The 15,062-nt window shown below is 39.0% G+C and overlaps 1 protein-coding gene across 6 annotated transcripts in view; it reads right to left on the reverse strand.

Moving 5' to 3' along the window:
• Nucleotides 1–15,062, reverse strand: part of BCAS1 (brain enriched myelin associated protein 1) — a 118,771-nt gene that overhangs the window by 71,556 nt on the left and 32,153 nt on the right. For all 6 annotated transcript variants that reach the window (XM_021669093.2, XM_064382541.1, XM_064382539.1 and 3 more), the window contains exon 4: nt 8,427–9,007. In XM_021669093.2, coding sequence (XP_021524768.2) covers nt 8,427–9,007 — 581 coding nt within the window. The remainder of the gene's footprint in view (nt 1–8,426; nt 9,008–15,062) is intronic.

Raw genomic sequence — 15,062 nt, forward strand, 5'->3', positions numbered from 1 at the left:
CGGCCTACAGTGGGACCTCACCTTGTGATCGTGTGAGTCAGTTTTCCTTAATACACTCCCTTTCATATATACGTCTATTCTATTAGTCCTGTCCTGCTGGAGAACCCTGACTAATACAATTAGCTTTAGAAATTTTGAAAGATGTTAGATGTTTCAAAAGTCTTAAAGTGTTTCCTCTCTTTGAACCTACAGGCACAGTGGTTAAGTGTGTGGACATTGGTGACAAATTTCCACTCTGCCACTTTCTAGCTCCGTGATTTTGCATAAGTTACTTGACCTCTCCATGACTCAATAAACTTGGTAAGTTGCAGCTGTTACAACTTTTGAGGGAGCAAATCAGATGGGACAATACCAGAGGGAATGCTAACTCAAAATTTATTTTACAAATTAATGGCAAAAAACAATTTACTAGATATTTCAACTGATTAATGCCATGACATGTTAAAGACCAAATTTAAAATACCAAGTAAATAGTACAAATGTAGATTTGTACTGTAATTCTAAAGTTTAAGTGACATCATATACACCATATATATTTTGAAATGACTTTGTATTTCAAGTTGTGTTAGTCAGAGCAGATAATGACATTGCAGTAATACATCCTAACATTCTTTGAAAGGTTGAAACATGATGTGTACCACCCTTATGCTTGCTAGGCTCATTTAACAAACATTATTGGATGCCAACGTGTGCCAGCCATCATGCCAGGCTTTGGAAATACTCAATTGCTTAAAAACAGTCACATCCCTTAAGATAACCGTCTCAATGTGTCAAAGTGGTCATGATAGCAGAACAGAGTTTTCCAAATTTCAGATTGTGATCATCAGTAGATTTAAAAATAATTTAGTGGGTCAAAACCAGCAGTAAACAAATCAAACAATAGAAAAGAATACAACATCCCTGCAAGTGTTACATGCTGCAAGAATAGTATACTTCATGAATTCTTTGTTTCATGTATGCCCATATAGATCAGATCAAGTTGTAAAATCTAGTTCTTACTATGAGGTCATAGTTAAATTAGAAAACAAATGGAATGAATTCACTCAGATGAATTACCATAGGTGGATACTGTAGCAGCCTCTACTTGCTCCATTCACTTAAAGATTTTCTGACAATGTCAGGTAGAGAAGATAAATCTGGTATCTATCTGTGGCATGTCACCTTTGCTGGAAGAGCCTTCTTTCTACTGAAAAAACTGAAAATGCTAGCAATTTGCTTTTTGAGTCTCTCTTGCACCTCAAGACAGACATGTGAGTCAATTTCACCAAAGGGATCTAAGGATAAATCTTAGGAAAGTCATTTTTTATTTGATAGGACATTATGATACATACATCGGAAATATTACAGGTTCAATTCCAGGTCACTGCAATAGAGTGAATATTCCAGTAGAGTCACACACATTTTTTGGTTTCCCAGTGCACATAAAAGTTCTCCACTATCTTGTAGTCTCTTAAGTGTGTACTTTATCTAAAAAACAAGGTACATACTTTAATTTAAAAATACTTTATCTCATGGTGTATATGTACCATATTTTCTTCATCAAGTCTATTGTTGATGGGCATTTGGGTTGATTCCATGTCTTTGCTATTGTGAATAGTGCTGCAATGGAATACTATGCGTCCATAAAAAGGAACAAGATCATGTCCTTTGCAGGGATATGAATGGAGCTAAAAGCCATTCATCTTCAGCAAACTAACTCAGGAACAGAAAACCAAACACTACCTGTTCTCACTTATAAGTGGGAGCTGAACAATGAGAACACATGGACACAGGGAGGGGAACAACACACAGTGGGGCCTGTCGGGGGTGGGGTGGGGGGAGGGAGAACATCAGCAAAAGTAGCTAATGCATGCTTGGCTTAGTAACTAGGTTTTGGTTGACAGTTGCAGAAAATCAACTTGACACACATTTATTTTAAGTTCTGGGGAACATGTGCAGGTCACCCAGGCTCCTATATCTCCTGCACATGTACCCCAGAACTTAAAAATAAAAACAAAAACTTTATCTCTAAAAAATGCTGACACAAAGACATAAAGTGAACACAGGCCATTGCAAAAATCGTGCTGATAGACTTGCTTGATGCAGGATTGTCACAAACCTACAATTTGTAAAAATGCAGCATCCGTGAAGCACAATAAAGACAGGTACTGATGCATACTTGGAATCATGTTAAAACCACCAAGGGACTAAGTCTAAGGACTAAGCAATAATGGAGGACACCAGCAGGGAAAGAGTGAGGTGGGCTAGTGGGGGTTGTGAAGATGTTGAACCAACCTGAACTCCTCTACCTCTAGGGCTCTTATTATGTGTAAGAAATAGTACATTCTCCTTGTTAAGTGAACTACTATTAATTGAGTGTTGTATGTGCGTGTGTTTCTTGCAGCCAAAGTAAAAATAATATATTGTCAACCCCTAAATGATGCATTATTTAAACTCCATCACTCTGAAAAACCATTTGATCTATTTCATAATTATTCATTTCTAAGTTTCTAACAATTTAGAAAATACACCATTTTATTTAGCATTACTACTACTGATGGCCTCTATTATCATCTATCTTTAAAAAATTCCTAGGGCAGGTAGTAGCTTCTTTTTGTGGATGAAAACACAGGTTTTGAAATGATTGGGTATAACAGGCTTAGGTGACAGATGGATCTTGATTCCACATCTGCTACTAATTGGCTTTGTGACCTTGTGCAGGTAACTTAAGTTCTCTGAGTCCAGGTTCTCTCCTCTGTGAAATGGCAATAGAAATACCTACCTTGCTGGGTTAAGTATAAAAGCAGATAATATATGCAAAATGCTTACTAAAGAGCCTAGAAATAATGAATTATTTTAAAATGAGGCATTATCATCATTGAACTCAACCACACAGCTATTAAGTGGTAGAGTCTGGACCCATACCCAGCTCACCCAGGCTCCTAACACTTCCACATCACCTCTGCTATGGCAAACATTTAGCATTAAGCATTCCTTACTTCTAAATGCATCAAAATCCCAGTGGTATAGCTGAGGACATTGTTTACTCCAAAACTTGCATAATGTAAGATGGATTTTCCCCGTGCACTGACCAAGTTTTTTGGGTGGCTAGTTCTCTTCACCAGTTGAAAAGGCATGGCCTTGCAGCCATACAGCAAAAAAAAACACAAAATAAAAAACAGTGAATAATTCACTTGGCCTTCTAATGTTGAAATTGGGTAATTCTTTTTATTTTTCACTTGGGATTAACTTGGCATTTACAACTTTGCATATGCTAATATCTTTGAATTTCATTGCTTCAAGTTGCAATTTTATTGAACAAGTTTTAAATAATTGGCAAAAATAGAAACGTTGACTATTTAAGACTATGGGCTTTGAAAATGGACAATTTTGGCTTTGCCACTTTTTAGCTGTGTGTTAGGAGTGATTTGGTTTCTCTGAACTGTTGACTTCTTTGTCTGTAAAATGGTGAAAATACAGGAAATTCTTGGTAAGGTTTGATGGCTTAATGAGCTGATTTCTTCAAAATGATTTAATCACAGAATTTGACTTAAAATGCAAGAGAGATTCATGCTGTCCGAAATCCTCCAAGAGTGGAGGTATCTGGTTACCTTCATGGAGAACCTGGCACTGAAGGTCAAGTCAATTTTTGATAAACAGAGAGAGAAAGAGACAAAGGTGGAGAAAACATCAGGACTCAGATGGTGTCTGCACAGGTCAGGTTTGGCCATATTGACTGGAGATATTTAAGGGAAGGGTGGAAAATGCAGTTGGAAAATAGGCAGAGGAAAGATTATGGAGACCCTTAAATGTCAGGCAAAGAAACTGAGGCTTATGGGCATAGGCACTAAAATTTCTATTGTTCAAAAATAATTTTACAACTTTTGTACCCTTATCACCCAAGTTAGGACTTGTGCCTTTGGGTTATACAGCTCTCAAATTAGAGTCAGCTGTGCTATATCTGTGAGTTTTGGTTGAGGACTATGGACGGGAAAGGCAAAAAATAAAAATAAAACGTGAAGTAACAGGGAGAAAACCTGTAATACTAGTAATAACTAATTTCTCTCTCTTTTTTTTCAAAATGCAATTTGTGCTAAGTACTTTATATGGCCTATCTCATTTAATTTCTAAAAGTGTGAACAATGTAAAAATGTGCTAGATACTATTATTATTCCCATTTTACAGATGAGGAAATGGAGGCTCAGGAAGCGAAGTAGCTTGCCCAAGGTTACACATCCAGTAGGTGACAGAGGTAGACAGGAAACCTAGGCTACCTGATTACGATGCTTATGTTTAATTGACTACTAAATACCATGTAGAAGAGGACTCTGGAGACCTTGGTTCTTTAATTCTTTTCTACTACTAAACGGTAGAGGCAGGATGAAGTTGTCATTCACCGAGATGGAAAACCCTGTGAATGAAAACGGTGGGCATTTTGGGGCCGTCGTTGTTAGGTGATGAATGAAGAGTTCCATTTTGAACATATTAGAGTTGAGATACTCAGTAAGCAGTCAAGTGGTGACGTAGACATTCAAGGAGACATGTGGAAGAGGAGGCGGCTGAGATTCACGTCTGGACTTCAGGGATGGATCCAGGCTACAGATGTAAATTTGGAACTTGTCAACGCGTAGCAATATTTAAACCCTTGGGACTGAGGGAACTCTTCAAGGAAATAAACACAGTTAGAGATATCCAAGAAGTGAACCCTGGGAAGTCCAACATTTAGAGGGTAAGATCCAGCAAAGGAGGTGAAGGAGAGTGGCCAGGAGGTGGGAGGATGCTCTTTCAAGCAGTAAGGTATGACCTACTCATTCACTGTGTCAGATTCAACCTGCAGGTCAGATCTACTGGGACAAAGACAGAACCTAGAGGATTTGGCAGCCAGGGTGGGGGCAGGGAAGCTGCAACATCATAGTGACTGCGGCAAGAGGCTGAATGAAGTGTGATCAAGAGAGAAAAGAAGAAATGTGAAAACACGGAATATTGTTCTTATTATTAGTAGCCTGAGCCAATCTGAGGATGGATACACTTATCACAATGTCTTAAAAAATTATGTCTCTTACTAGATTATATTGTTGAAAGACTAGAAATGTGATTGATTTAGTTTTCAGTCTTGCACAAAGTTGGTGCTAAAGTAATGACTGCAGGATTTAATTACATTTTTAAAAGAAAGAAAAGATTCTTCAATCTTACGAAACTCTGCATGGCAACACTTTATGCACCCCACACCCCCACTCAACACAAATACACCTCTGGAAGTACTGTGCTGATAACAGAAATTTAGTGGCTTTTTTTTTTTTTTAACCAATAAAGGTCAGGTTTTCATTATGTGATTATTTTTTGTGGTGATGAATCTTTTAAATGCATATCTTACAGCTCTGGTTCAGTTGTTGCAGGGAGAGAGAAAAAAAAATCTCATCCCTGCCAACACATTGGTTTGTGTGAATCACAGCTCAGTGAAACCTTTCAGGCATATAATTTATCTTTTCTTTGGCCTATGTAGTAAATGCTTCATTTGTTCATGAATTCTTGCCTTGTTTTAATTATGCTATGCCCTGAATGTAGTTTTATAAGGCACAAAAATAAGATTGTCGTTCTCAAAACACAGAAGATTTGTGTGTTTCCCCCAGAATGAAATGGTGGCATCTTTCTCCCAATTCACAGCTCTGTGGGTTTGTGGTTGGAATTCCAATCCAGCAGGGAGCAAGCCATAAAAGTGGGGGGAAGGGCTGCTGGAGGGGGCAGTGGACACGGCTGAGCCCAAGGCATAATTCACCCTAAGAATTCTGAATCAATACATTGACGTCCATCCATGCACAATGTGGTACTCCCACCAAGAAAGCCACTGATTGAGAAGTTTTATTCATGTTACTTTCTGAGGGTTGGATTGTCTCATTACACTTACAGAACAATTGCTTTTTTCCCCCCTAAATATAGAACTATGCAGCCGGGAATCAGATAAGAAACCTTGACAATCTGAAGGCTGTTTTGCTGCTGCTATTGTTAAAAATCTTTGCAGGCATATGCATCTGAATATCCATCAGTTCACAGGCTGAGGGAGAAATGGCTATTTTATAGCTTTTCTGTGTTTCATATGCACATAGTACAAAGCGAGTACTCAGTATTTCAAATTTCAATATCACTGAAAAAAATGGAAGTTTGTAATGTAACAAAATCAGATGCAGACTTCATTGGTGAATCTGAGGGAGTGAATTCACTTATTCAGGAAGGAAGACGGGTTACAATTCTCAGGTCTTCCGAGAGATTATTGAAACTTGAAAATATTACACACGGGCTTTGCTATATTAGATACCTGCCATGTTCCCCAAACAAGCTCCCATTTTCTGACTCAAATCCCATTTTGGAACACAGTCCACTCAAATTGAGGTTCTGTCCCTAAGATTTCTTTCTCAATAAAGAGAACTGAGTTAATAAATCACAACTCCAAAACTTTCCCTCACTTTTCTTAGACTAGAAATAGATTGAGTGTGTTGAGGTTTTGTGGCTGAATACATCGGAGGGCTGGCTCTCCTATGCTGAACTGGTTTACTTAATTAAGATGGGGATTTGAATGAATCACCGGACACCTGTCCAAAGATGGGTAAAACACATTCCTTCATTGTCTTTGCATAAATAACTCAGTCTTCTCCTAACTCAGCCAATGCATAAGCTTTGGATGCCCAAGCCAAAGAAACACATGAGTGTTAAAAAAAAATCACAACCTCAAAATGGCCTTAGAAGCCCATGACCAATAATAACGAGAGCGGTTTCCCCACTCAGGCACAAGTAGTAAACAGTTTCTCCCTTATGCAGGAATATTGACAACCAGTTTACTGCCTCCAGACACGTAACTTTCCGGTCCTGGTTCCTGTATTTGATGGAATGTTCCCTGGGCCATGGAGGCCAATTCTCCTGGAGTCTGCCATCCTCCCCCCGACTCTGCTCCCCTAGCACAGCACTTGGCACCCTGAACTGCAATTGCAGGTTTATTTATTTATTCACTTCTCTCACTGGACGGCAAACTCCACCATGGCCGAGACTCTGTGTCTTGTCCTCCACTGTGGTCCCTGTGCCTCACCTGTGCCTGGTACAGTGTCACACTCAGTAAAGAGCAGATGCTTGGATGCATTTGGACACTCACTTTAAATTATATGGAAAGCTATTCAACTGGTTTCTTGAACTGGTACATTTTGGGAAGTGGGTGTTTGAAGGGAACATTTTTAAACTTCTGAAAGAAATGTTGGAAATAAGCTCTGAGCCAAAATGTATAGAAACCACAAGAATGCTGACAGTAAGAGCCTGAAACACATAAGCCCTATTATCTTTTCCCAATTTTAACTCTGCAGAGTGTTCAGCAGGTGCCCAATCTTCATAGTGTAATTTTTCGTAGCACCCTGGATGCATTAAAACCACAGATTAATGTGATACTCATTTTCATTAAGAAAAACAATTTACGTACAGTGCTTAGAATAGAGCCTGGCATATTGTACGTTTTCAATAAATGACAGCAAGTGTAATGATTAGCATCTCAGAAGTATAAAGTTGCATTGTTATTAAGACAAATATATTTGGAGCTCATCCAATTTTTCCCCCCTGGCTCTAAAGTCTACTAACAGCACTTAACTTTATTCCCAAGTTTTGAAAAATATTGTTATTTAAAAAGTCTGTTAACCAAGGAAATGCGTGCCCTAAATCTACAAGGTATCAAGTTTTACCTCCTTCTTCTTTAAGGGAGTTCTTTTCTTGCCCGGAATACAAACAAGCTCTCTCAAGGTTAAAAGGAAATGCTCTTTTTAGTGTCAAAAGAGTTTGCCTTTCTTTGCTCAGGAAAAAAAAGCAACGGATTCAGGATACTCTCTTTGAAAATCAAAACAAAAAAACCATAGTTTTTACAAAGGTATTACTCCTGCTTGTTGGAAAAGAATTAGTACATAAAAGAGTCTGCCCAGAGCTGTAAAATCTCTTTATTCAAACACGCACCTTAGTGCAAAAGATAGTTAAATATCAATTCAGGCTATTGAGAGTAAGGAACGAAATGTGTTCCAACAGAAGTCTGCATGTCAACAAACTACAGAGACTAGGTGGCATCTTTTAGGAACCATTTTCACTCCCTAATGCCTTTCCCTCCAGACTCCACTGATGGTAAATGCAACCTGTCTACTTCTGCCTTTGATAAATGGAAGGACAAATTCATCTGCATGTAACTCACCTCCTCTTTTCTTTTACATAAAACATATGCCACAGCTGTTATTGTTCTTCACACAGATGTTTCTACCCAGAGAAACATCAGGGTGACACTCTGCTACAATGTGCTGTTTGTTCTAGAGGGGTCAGCAGCTTGCGACCTTGCCTAGGTCCAGGATGACTGCATGTGTGCGGTGGTCTTACCCCATGAGTGCCCCCAAGCATGCGTTCAGAACCAAGCGGACCGACCTTGGCACACTTACCTTCTGTGTAGGGACATCATCGGACTGCCCTAATAATCCAGGAGCCTCGTCCGCCTTGTCTTGATGCTCTGCCCTCTTGGCTTCCTGTTGGCTGTCACCTGGTGCCTTTTCCTGTCCCTTGTCCAGCTTGAAGAATTTGTCAAAAAAGCTGGAGTCCTTGGGCTTGGAGGGGGCTTCTCCTCCCGCTCCCGCTGCCTCAGGTGGGAGAACCGTGGGGTCCCTGGCGGCACAGAGGACCTTGTCTTGGGCTGGGGTGTGCCCTGGGGTTTTATTTGTGTCCTGCCCCGGTCCAGCTGCCACCGGAAGTGTCCAGCTCTCACTCGGGTCTTTGTTCGCTGGAGCTTTATTGGAGCTGACATCAAGCTTCACTGATCCAAGGGATGAATCCGTGGCTTGGTCTCCGGTACGTCCTGGTACAGGCCGAGAGAGCGTCAAGAAAAAACGAGATTTAGCAGCTGGTGCCTCGGGTTTGGCCTCTTTCCCAAGATTCTTTCCGTTGGCATCCGCACCAGCACTTATCTCCATTGTCTCGGGGGAAGAAGTGGCCACATTATCCGTCTTGACACTTATTCCCAAGTCGACTGTAAACACAAACATAAACAGTGGTTATTCAGCTGAGCCGGGAAATTCAGGCACTAATAATGGACTCCAGACATTTTATACACAAAGGCCGTACTGCAAACTGGAACCGAGTTGTTCCCCAGTCATTCCGAAAAGCAGACTTTAGCTACCCAGGTCTCCCTGGACTTCCCCTGCTTTTCTTGGGAGAGAAGAAGGCAAGGTTGGTAAGGAGGGACAGCTAATTAATGGAAAGTCACTAGCTGCCAGGTGCTGAGTGAGTGACAGTCAGTGTTAATTCATCTTCTTTTATCCTTGCAAGAACTCTGTGAGCTGCATTTTGTCATGGTGTCAACCGGGAGGCAGTACAGCGGTTAGGAGCTTGGGTTCCAGAGCTAGAACAAGGTTTCCCAACCTCAGCACTACTCACATTTGAAGCCAGATTATTCTTCTCGCCCCGTGCATCACAGGCTGTTTAGCGGCATCTCTGGCCTCTGCCCACTAGATGCCAGTTGCATTTCCCAGTCATGACAACCAAAAATATCTCTAGGCATTGCTAAATGTCCCCTGGAGCGCAAAATTTCTCATGTTTGAGAGGCACTAAGCTGAAATGTCTGTTTGAATCAGGTTATTTAACTTTCTGTGCCTCAACTTTCTGGTAAAAGGAGACAGATAATAAAACCTACCTTGTAATTTTGTTATAAAGATTACATGAGTTAATAGTCTTAAAGCAAATACAACAGTGCCTGGAATATACTAAGTGCTTAATAAACATCACCAATATTAGTTATTATAATTACTCATGAGTGAGAAAACTGACAGTCAGAGAGGTAAGTACACCCTCTCCTGGCTGCCCAGTGAGCTAGTAAGTAAGCTACAGAGTCTGGCTTCGAAATCTGACTCCTAAGTTAATGCTCTCTCTATCTTACCTTAGGACTTGTATTAGCATAGACTATTAAGAATATGGGAAGATTTTTAAAGTACAGTACTCAGGAAGTTTCTCTTTTAAAGTCTGGAAGAGCAGATGTCCACACAAGAAGGCAAATTAGACCTTAGGCCAGTGTGATATTAAAAGTGTGGGGTTATCTGGTCAAGACAGTGTGTGTGGATACAGGCTCCATCACCTCCAGGGAAGGGCACTGTTTCCAACACCCACCCTTTCCTCTTTGACCTCTGCCTTGACCTAAATGAACTATAAAAGGGTCCTTGTTTTCTAGGACCCTTTTATAAATCAGTGTAATATTCAGGAAAAAAAGAACACCAAGAATGTTGGAATCTTAGTTAAAGATCAAGATTCTTTACTGATAAGCTGTGAGATATTGGGTAAATCACTAAAAATCTTTGAATTTCTTCACTTGTAAAATGGGAATATTGGTAGTTCTCTTGCGGAGTTGTTGTAATGCTTAAAGAAGTCATGCAGAGGACCTGGCACAATGCCTTTTCCGTAATAGGTGCTTAGTAATTGACAGATACTGTGATAACTTTTCAGGTTTCTCCCATGCCTTTGACAACATTGCATTTTGCTTGATACATCTGTAGTCAGACACTACTTAATATCTGTTTGCAAGAAGAAAGAAAAAGAAAGGGAAGAATTGAGATTGCTTTGATCTATTCATATTGCTCATTACTATGTAGTGAGAAATACATACACACACACGTACACACAGGCATCCATTAGCAATTGTTTTTGCCAAACTCCAGTGTCTCGCAGTGTCTAAAGAACAAACAAAAAAAGCGGGGAGAGGGAGCTGGATTAAACATTGAGGAACAGGGAAGAAATGGTCTGGGGCAAGCCTAGGGATGAATGCTAGGGGTCTCTCATAAACCTGAACCTGAAGAAAATCACCTTGCAGCACATTCATCTTATTGATCGTCTAGCTCTTCTTAACCTGTTTTCTGTGATTCAGGAATTCATAATGATGGCAAATATTATACAAAAGAAGAAAGAAAGAGGGAGAATAACTAAGTGATAGATGGATACATCAGGGTGTAAAGTTAGCAAGTAAGGCTGTTGAAGCGTCAGAGTGAATATAAATGAATTGTGGGAATGGTCCATGCCAGAAGAAGAGGAAACAGTTGACAAAAAGGGAAAGGCTAAGATTCAGAACAAGGAAGGGCTTTTCAAAATGCCGACAGCATCAACTTATTTCTTTCAGTTTAATTCCTCTCATCCTTACCCACTGGCTGGAAAGCAGAGGAGCTAGTGGTAAGTGTTATAGCCAGAGAAAAAGTCCCTTTGAAAAACACAAAGTACTTCCCATGGACAGCCTTTTTTATTTTAAAGTACCAATATATTGCTTTGAAAAAGAATAAATTCCTTACATCCAGGTATCTGGACTAGATTTCAATGCATTTAGTAATTATAGCAGATCCAAACAGTAGCTCTTCATATCAGAGAATGGTAAAGTGTGTTTGACAATTTGTAAGAACTTAGAGTTGTTAGGTGGTACATTCCATGAAACTGAATCTCTGTTCTCCAAATTTAGGTGGGTGTATACCCAAGTCCATCACCTGCGGCTTCTATTTTCTTTGCTGAGATGCTCAGCTCCCAGGTGGGCACATGACATAAGCTAGACTAACAAAAATAAATCCTGTAACTTTTGATATGCCTATTTAAAAACAATTGCAAACAAGTAGGAGGTACATTTGAGAATTAGCACAAATGAAAGTAGAGCCTGGAAATCTGGGGAGCAGATGCCCAATTATATCATTTAAACATCTAGATCCAGCTGTGCCTGAAGCTGAACTTTAGTATTACATAAGCGAATGAATCACTGTTCCCCAACTTATGCCAGTTTAAGTTGAATACATACTCAGTGACTTAGAGAGAATTCCAGGAAATTGGTCAGTCCCTGTTTCACTTGTCAATATATAGCAATCAATCCTTCCTGAGAGAATCTTTCTCCTGGCTCTTTAAGACTGTCTAGTAGGCATTTAGGATGGGAGAGAAGAAGGAAGAGAAGGAAATTCAGGAAGTGAGTTCTAAAGAGCTGGGTAGAAATGAAAAACATCCACCACCACTTTGTCTTCTAAAAACAGTGAAAGAAAAAATACACTTGGGGGAAAAGGAATCACAGTCATTTGAGACCTTAGATAAACATTAAAAACAAAGAACATATGCCCAAAACAAGCACACACACACAAGCAATCTATGTGAGTGATTAGGAAGAAAAGCCATTGTAGTTAAAGGTTTTCATGCTCTTGCAAAAATGGGAATTGTTTAAATGCCTTCCTTATATTTTTATGGAAAGATCAAAAAGTTCCTTCTAGAATTAAGACCAGAGCTAAGCTTCCAGTTCCTGTGAAAAATCTTGGGAGAAGCCTATCTTCTGATTTCAATAAAAAGTTTTCTTATAAAGAATGCAAAAAGATAGAATTCAGAATATGGATAGGAATGAAGTTTGTTGAGCTACAGGAGTGTGTTGTATCCTAATGTAAAGAAGCTAAAATCACAATAAAACATTGCAAGAGCTGACAGACAGAATAGCCAGAATAGAGAAGAATGTAACTAACCTGATACAGCTCAAAGACACACTACAAGAATTTCACAAGGCAATCACCAGTATTAATAGCAGAATAGTCCAAGAAGAGGAAAGAATCTCAGAGCTTGAAGACTGACTTTCTGAAATAAGATAGGTAGACAAGAATAAGTAAAAAAGAATAAACAAAACCTCTAAGAAATATGGAATTATGTAAAGAGAAAAAATCTGTGACTGATCGGCATGTCTGAAAGAGAGAGAGAGAATGGAACCGAGTTGAACCACGTATTTCAGGATTTCACCCCTGAAAACGTCCCCAACCTAGCTAGAGGGGCCAACATTCAAATTCAGGAAATGCAGAGAACTCCAGTAAAATACTCCACAAGAAGATCTTACCCAAGACACATAATCATCAAATTCTTCAAAGTTGAAATGAAAGAAAAAATGCTAAAGGCAACTAGAGAGAAAGTCCTGGCCAACCTACAAAGAGAAGCCTAGACTAACAGTGGACCTCTCAGTGGAAACCTTTCAAGCCAGAAGGAATTGAGGACTAATATTAAACATTGTTAAACAAAAGAAATTCCAACCCAGAATTTCATATCTGGCCAAACTAAGCTTCATAAGCAAAGGAGAAATAAGATCCTTTTCAGACAAGCAAATGTGGGAATTTGTGACCATTAGACCTACCTTACAGCAGTTCCTAAAGGAAGCACTAAACATGGAAATGCCATTACTAAACACTATAAAAACACGCTGAAGTACACAGACCAGTGATGTTTTAAAGTAACTACATAAACAAGTCTGCAAAATAACCATCTAACATCATGATGACAGGATCAAATCTACACATATCAATACTAACCTTAAATGTGAATGAACTAAATGATCCAATTAAAAGATATAAAATGGCAGGCTGGATAAAGAACCAAGATCCATTGGTATGCTGTTTTCAAGAGACCCATCTTCTATGCAATGACACACATAGGCTCTAAATGAAGGGATGGGGAAAAATCTACAAAGCAAATAGAAAACAGAATAAAACGGGATTTGCAATCCTAATTGCTGACAAAACAGACTTTAAACCAACAAAGATCAAAAGAGAAAAATACAGGCACTACATAATGGTAAAGTGTTCAATTAAACAAGAAGATCTAACTATCCTAAGTATATGTACACCCAACACAGAAACACCCAGATTCATAAAGCAAGTTTATGGAGACCTTCAAACAGACTTAGACTCCAACACAATAATAGCAGAAGACTTTAATACCCCATGACAATATTAGACAGATTATTGAGACAGGAAATTAACAAAGATATTCAGGACCTAAATGCAGCACTGAATCAAATGGCCCTGATAGATATCTATAGAACTCTCCTACTTGAAACCATACAATTGCATGATAATTGAATAACCTGCTCTTGAATGACTTTTGGGTAAATAATAAAATTAAGGCAGAAATCAAGAAGTGTTTTTGAACTAATGAGAACAAAGATACAACATACCAGAATCTCTGGGACACAGCTAAGGCAGTGTTAAGAGGAAAATTTATAGCACTAAATGCCCACATCAAAAAGCTAGAAAGATCTCATGTTAACAACCTAACCTCACAACTAAAGGAACTAGAGAACTGAGAGCAAACAAATCCCAAAGCTAGCAGAAGACAAGAAATAATCAAAATCAGAGCTGAACTAAAGGAGATTGAGACATAAAAAACCCTTCAAAAGATCAACGAATTCAGGAGCTGTTTTTTTTTTGAAAAAATTAATAAAATAGACCATTAACTAGAGTAATAAAGAAGAAAAGAGAGAGGAGTCAAATAAACATAATCGCAAATGACAAGGGGGATATTACCACTGACCCCACAGAAGTACAACCAACCATCAGAGAATATTATGAACATCTCTATGCACATAAACTAGAAAATCTAGAAGAAATGGATAAATTTCTCGACCTATAAATCCTCCCAAGACTGTACCAGGAAGAAATTGAATCCCTGAACAGACCAATAACAAGCCCTAAAATTGAGGAAGTAATATATAACCTACTAACCATAACGAAACCCAGTACCAGATTCACAGCAGAATTCTACCAGATGTACAAAGAAGAGCTGGTATCATTCCTACTGAAATTTTTCTAAAAAAATTGAGTAGGAGGGAGCTTTTTGTAACTCATTTGATGAGGTCAGCATTGTCTTGATACCAAAACCTGGCAGAGATACAACAACAACAACAACAAAATCTTCAGGCCAATATCCTTGATGAACATCACAAAAATCCTCAACAAAATAAGTGCAAACTGAATCCAGCAGCACACCAAAAAGCTTATCCAACACGATCAAGTAGGCTTTATTCCTGGGATGCAAGATTGGTTCAAAATATGCAAATCAATAAACGTGATTCATCACATAAACAGAACTAAAGACAAAAACTACATGATTATCTCAACAGATGCAGAAAAGGCTTTCAATAAAATCACATCCATTTATGCTAAAAACTCTCAATAAACTAGGTATTGAAGGAACACACCTCAAAATAATAGGAGCCATGTATGGCAACCCCACAGCCAACATCATACTGGATGGGCAAAAGCTGGAAA

The sequence above is a fragment of the Aotus nancymaae genome, unplaced genomic scaffold (genome assembly GCF_030222135.1).
Source record: "Aotus nancymaae isolate 86718 unplaced genomic scaffold, 86718_ANA_hifiasm-v0.15.2.pri h1tg000029l, whole genome shotgun sequence".
In the NCBI taxonomy this organism is placed as follows: domain Eukaryota; kingdom Metazoa; phylum Chordata; class Mammalia; order Primates; family Aotidae; genus Aotus; species Aotus nancymaae.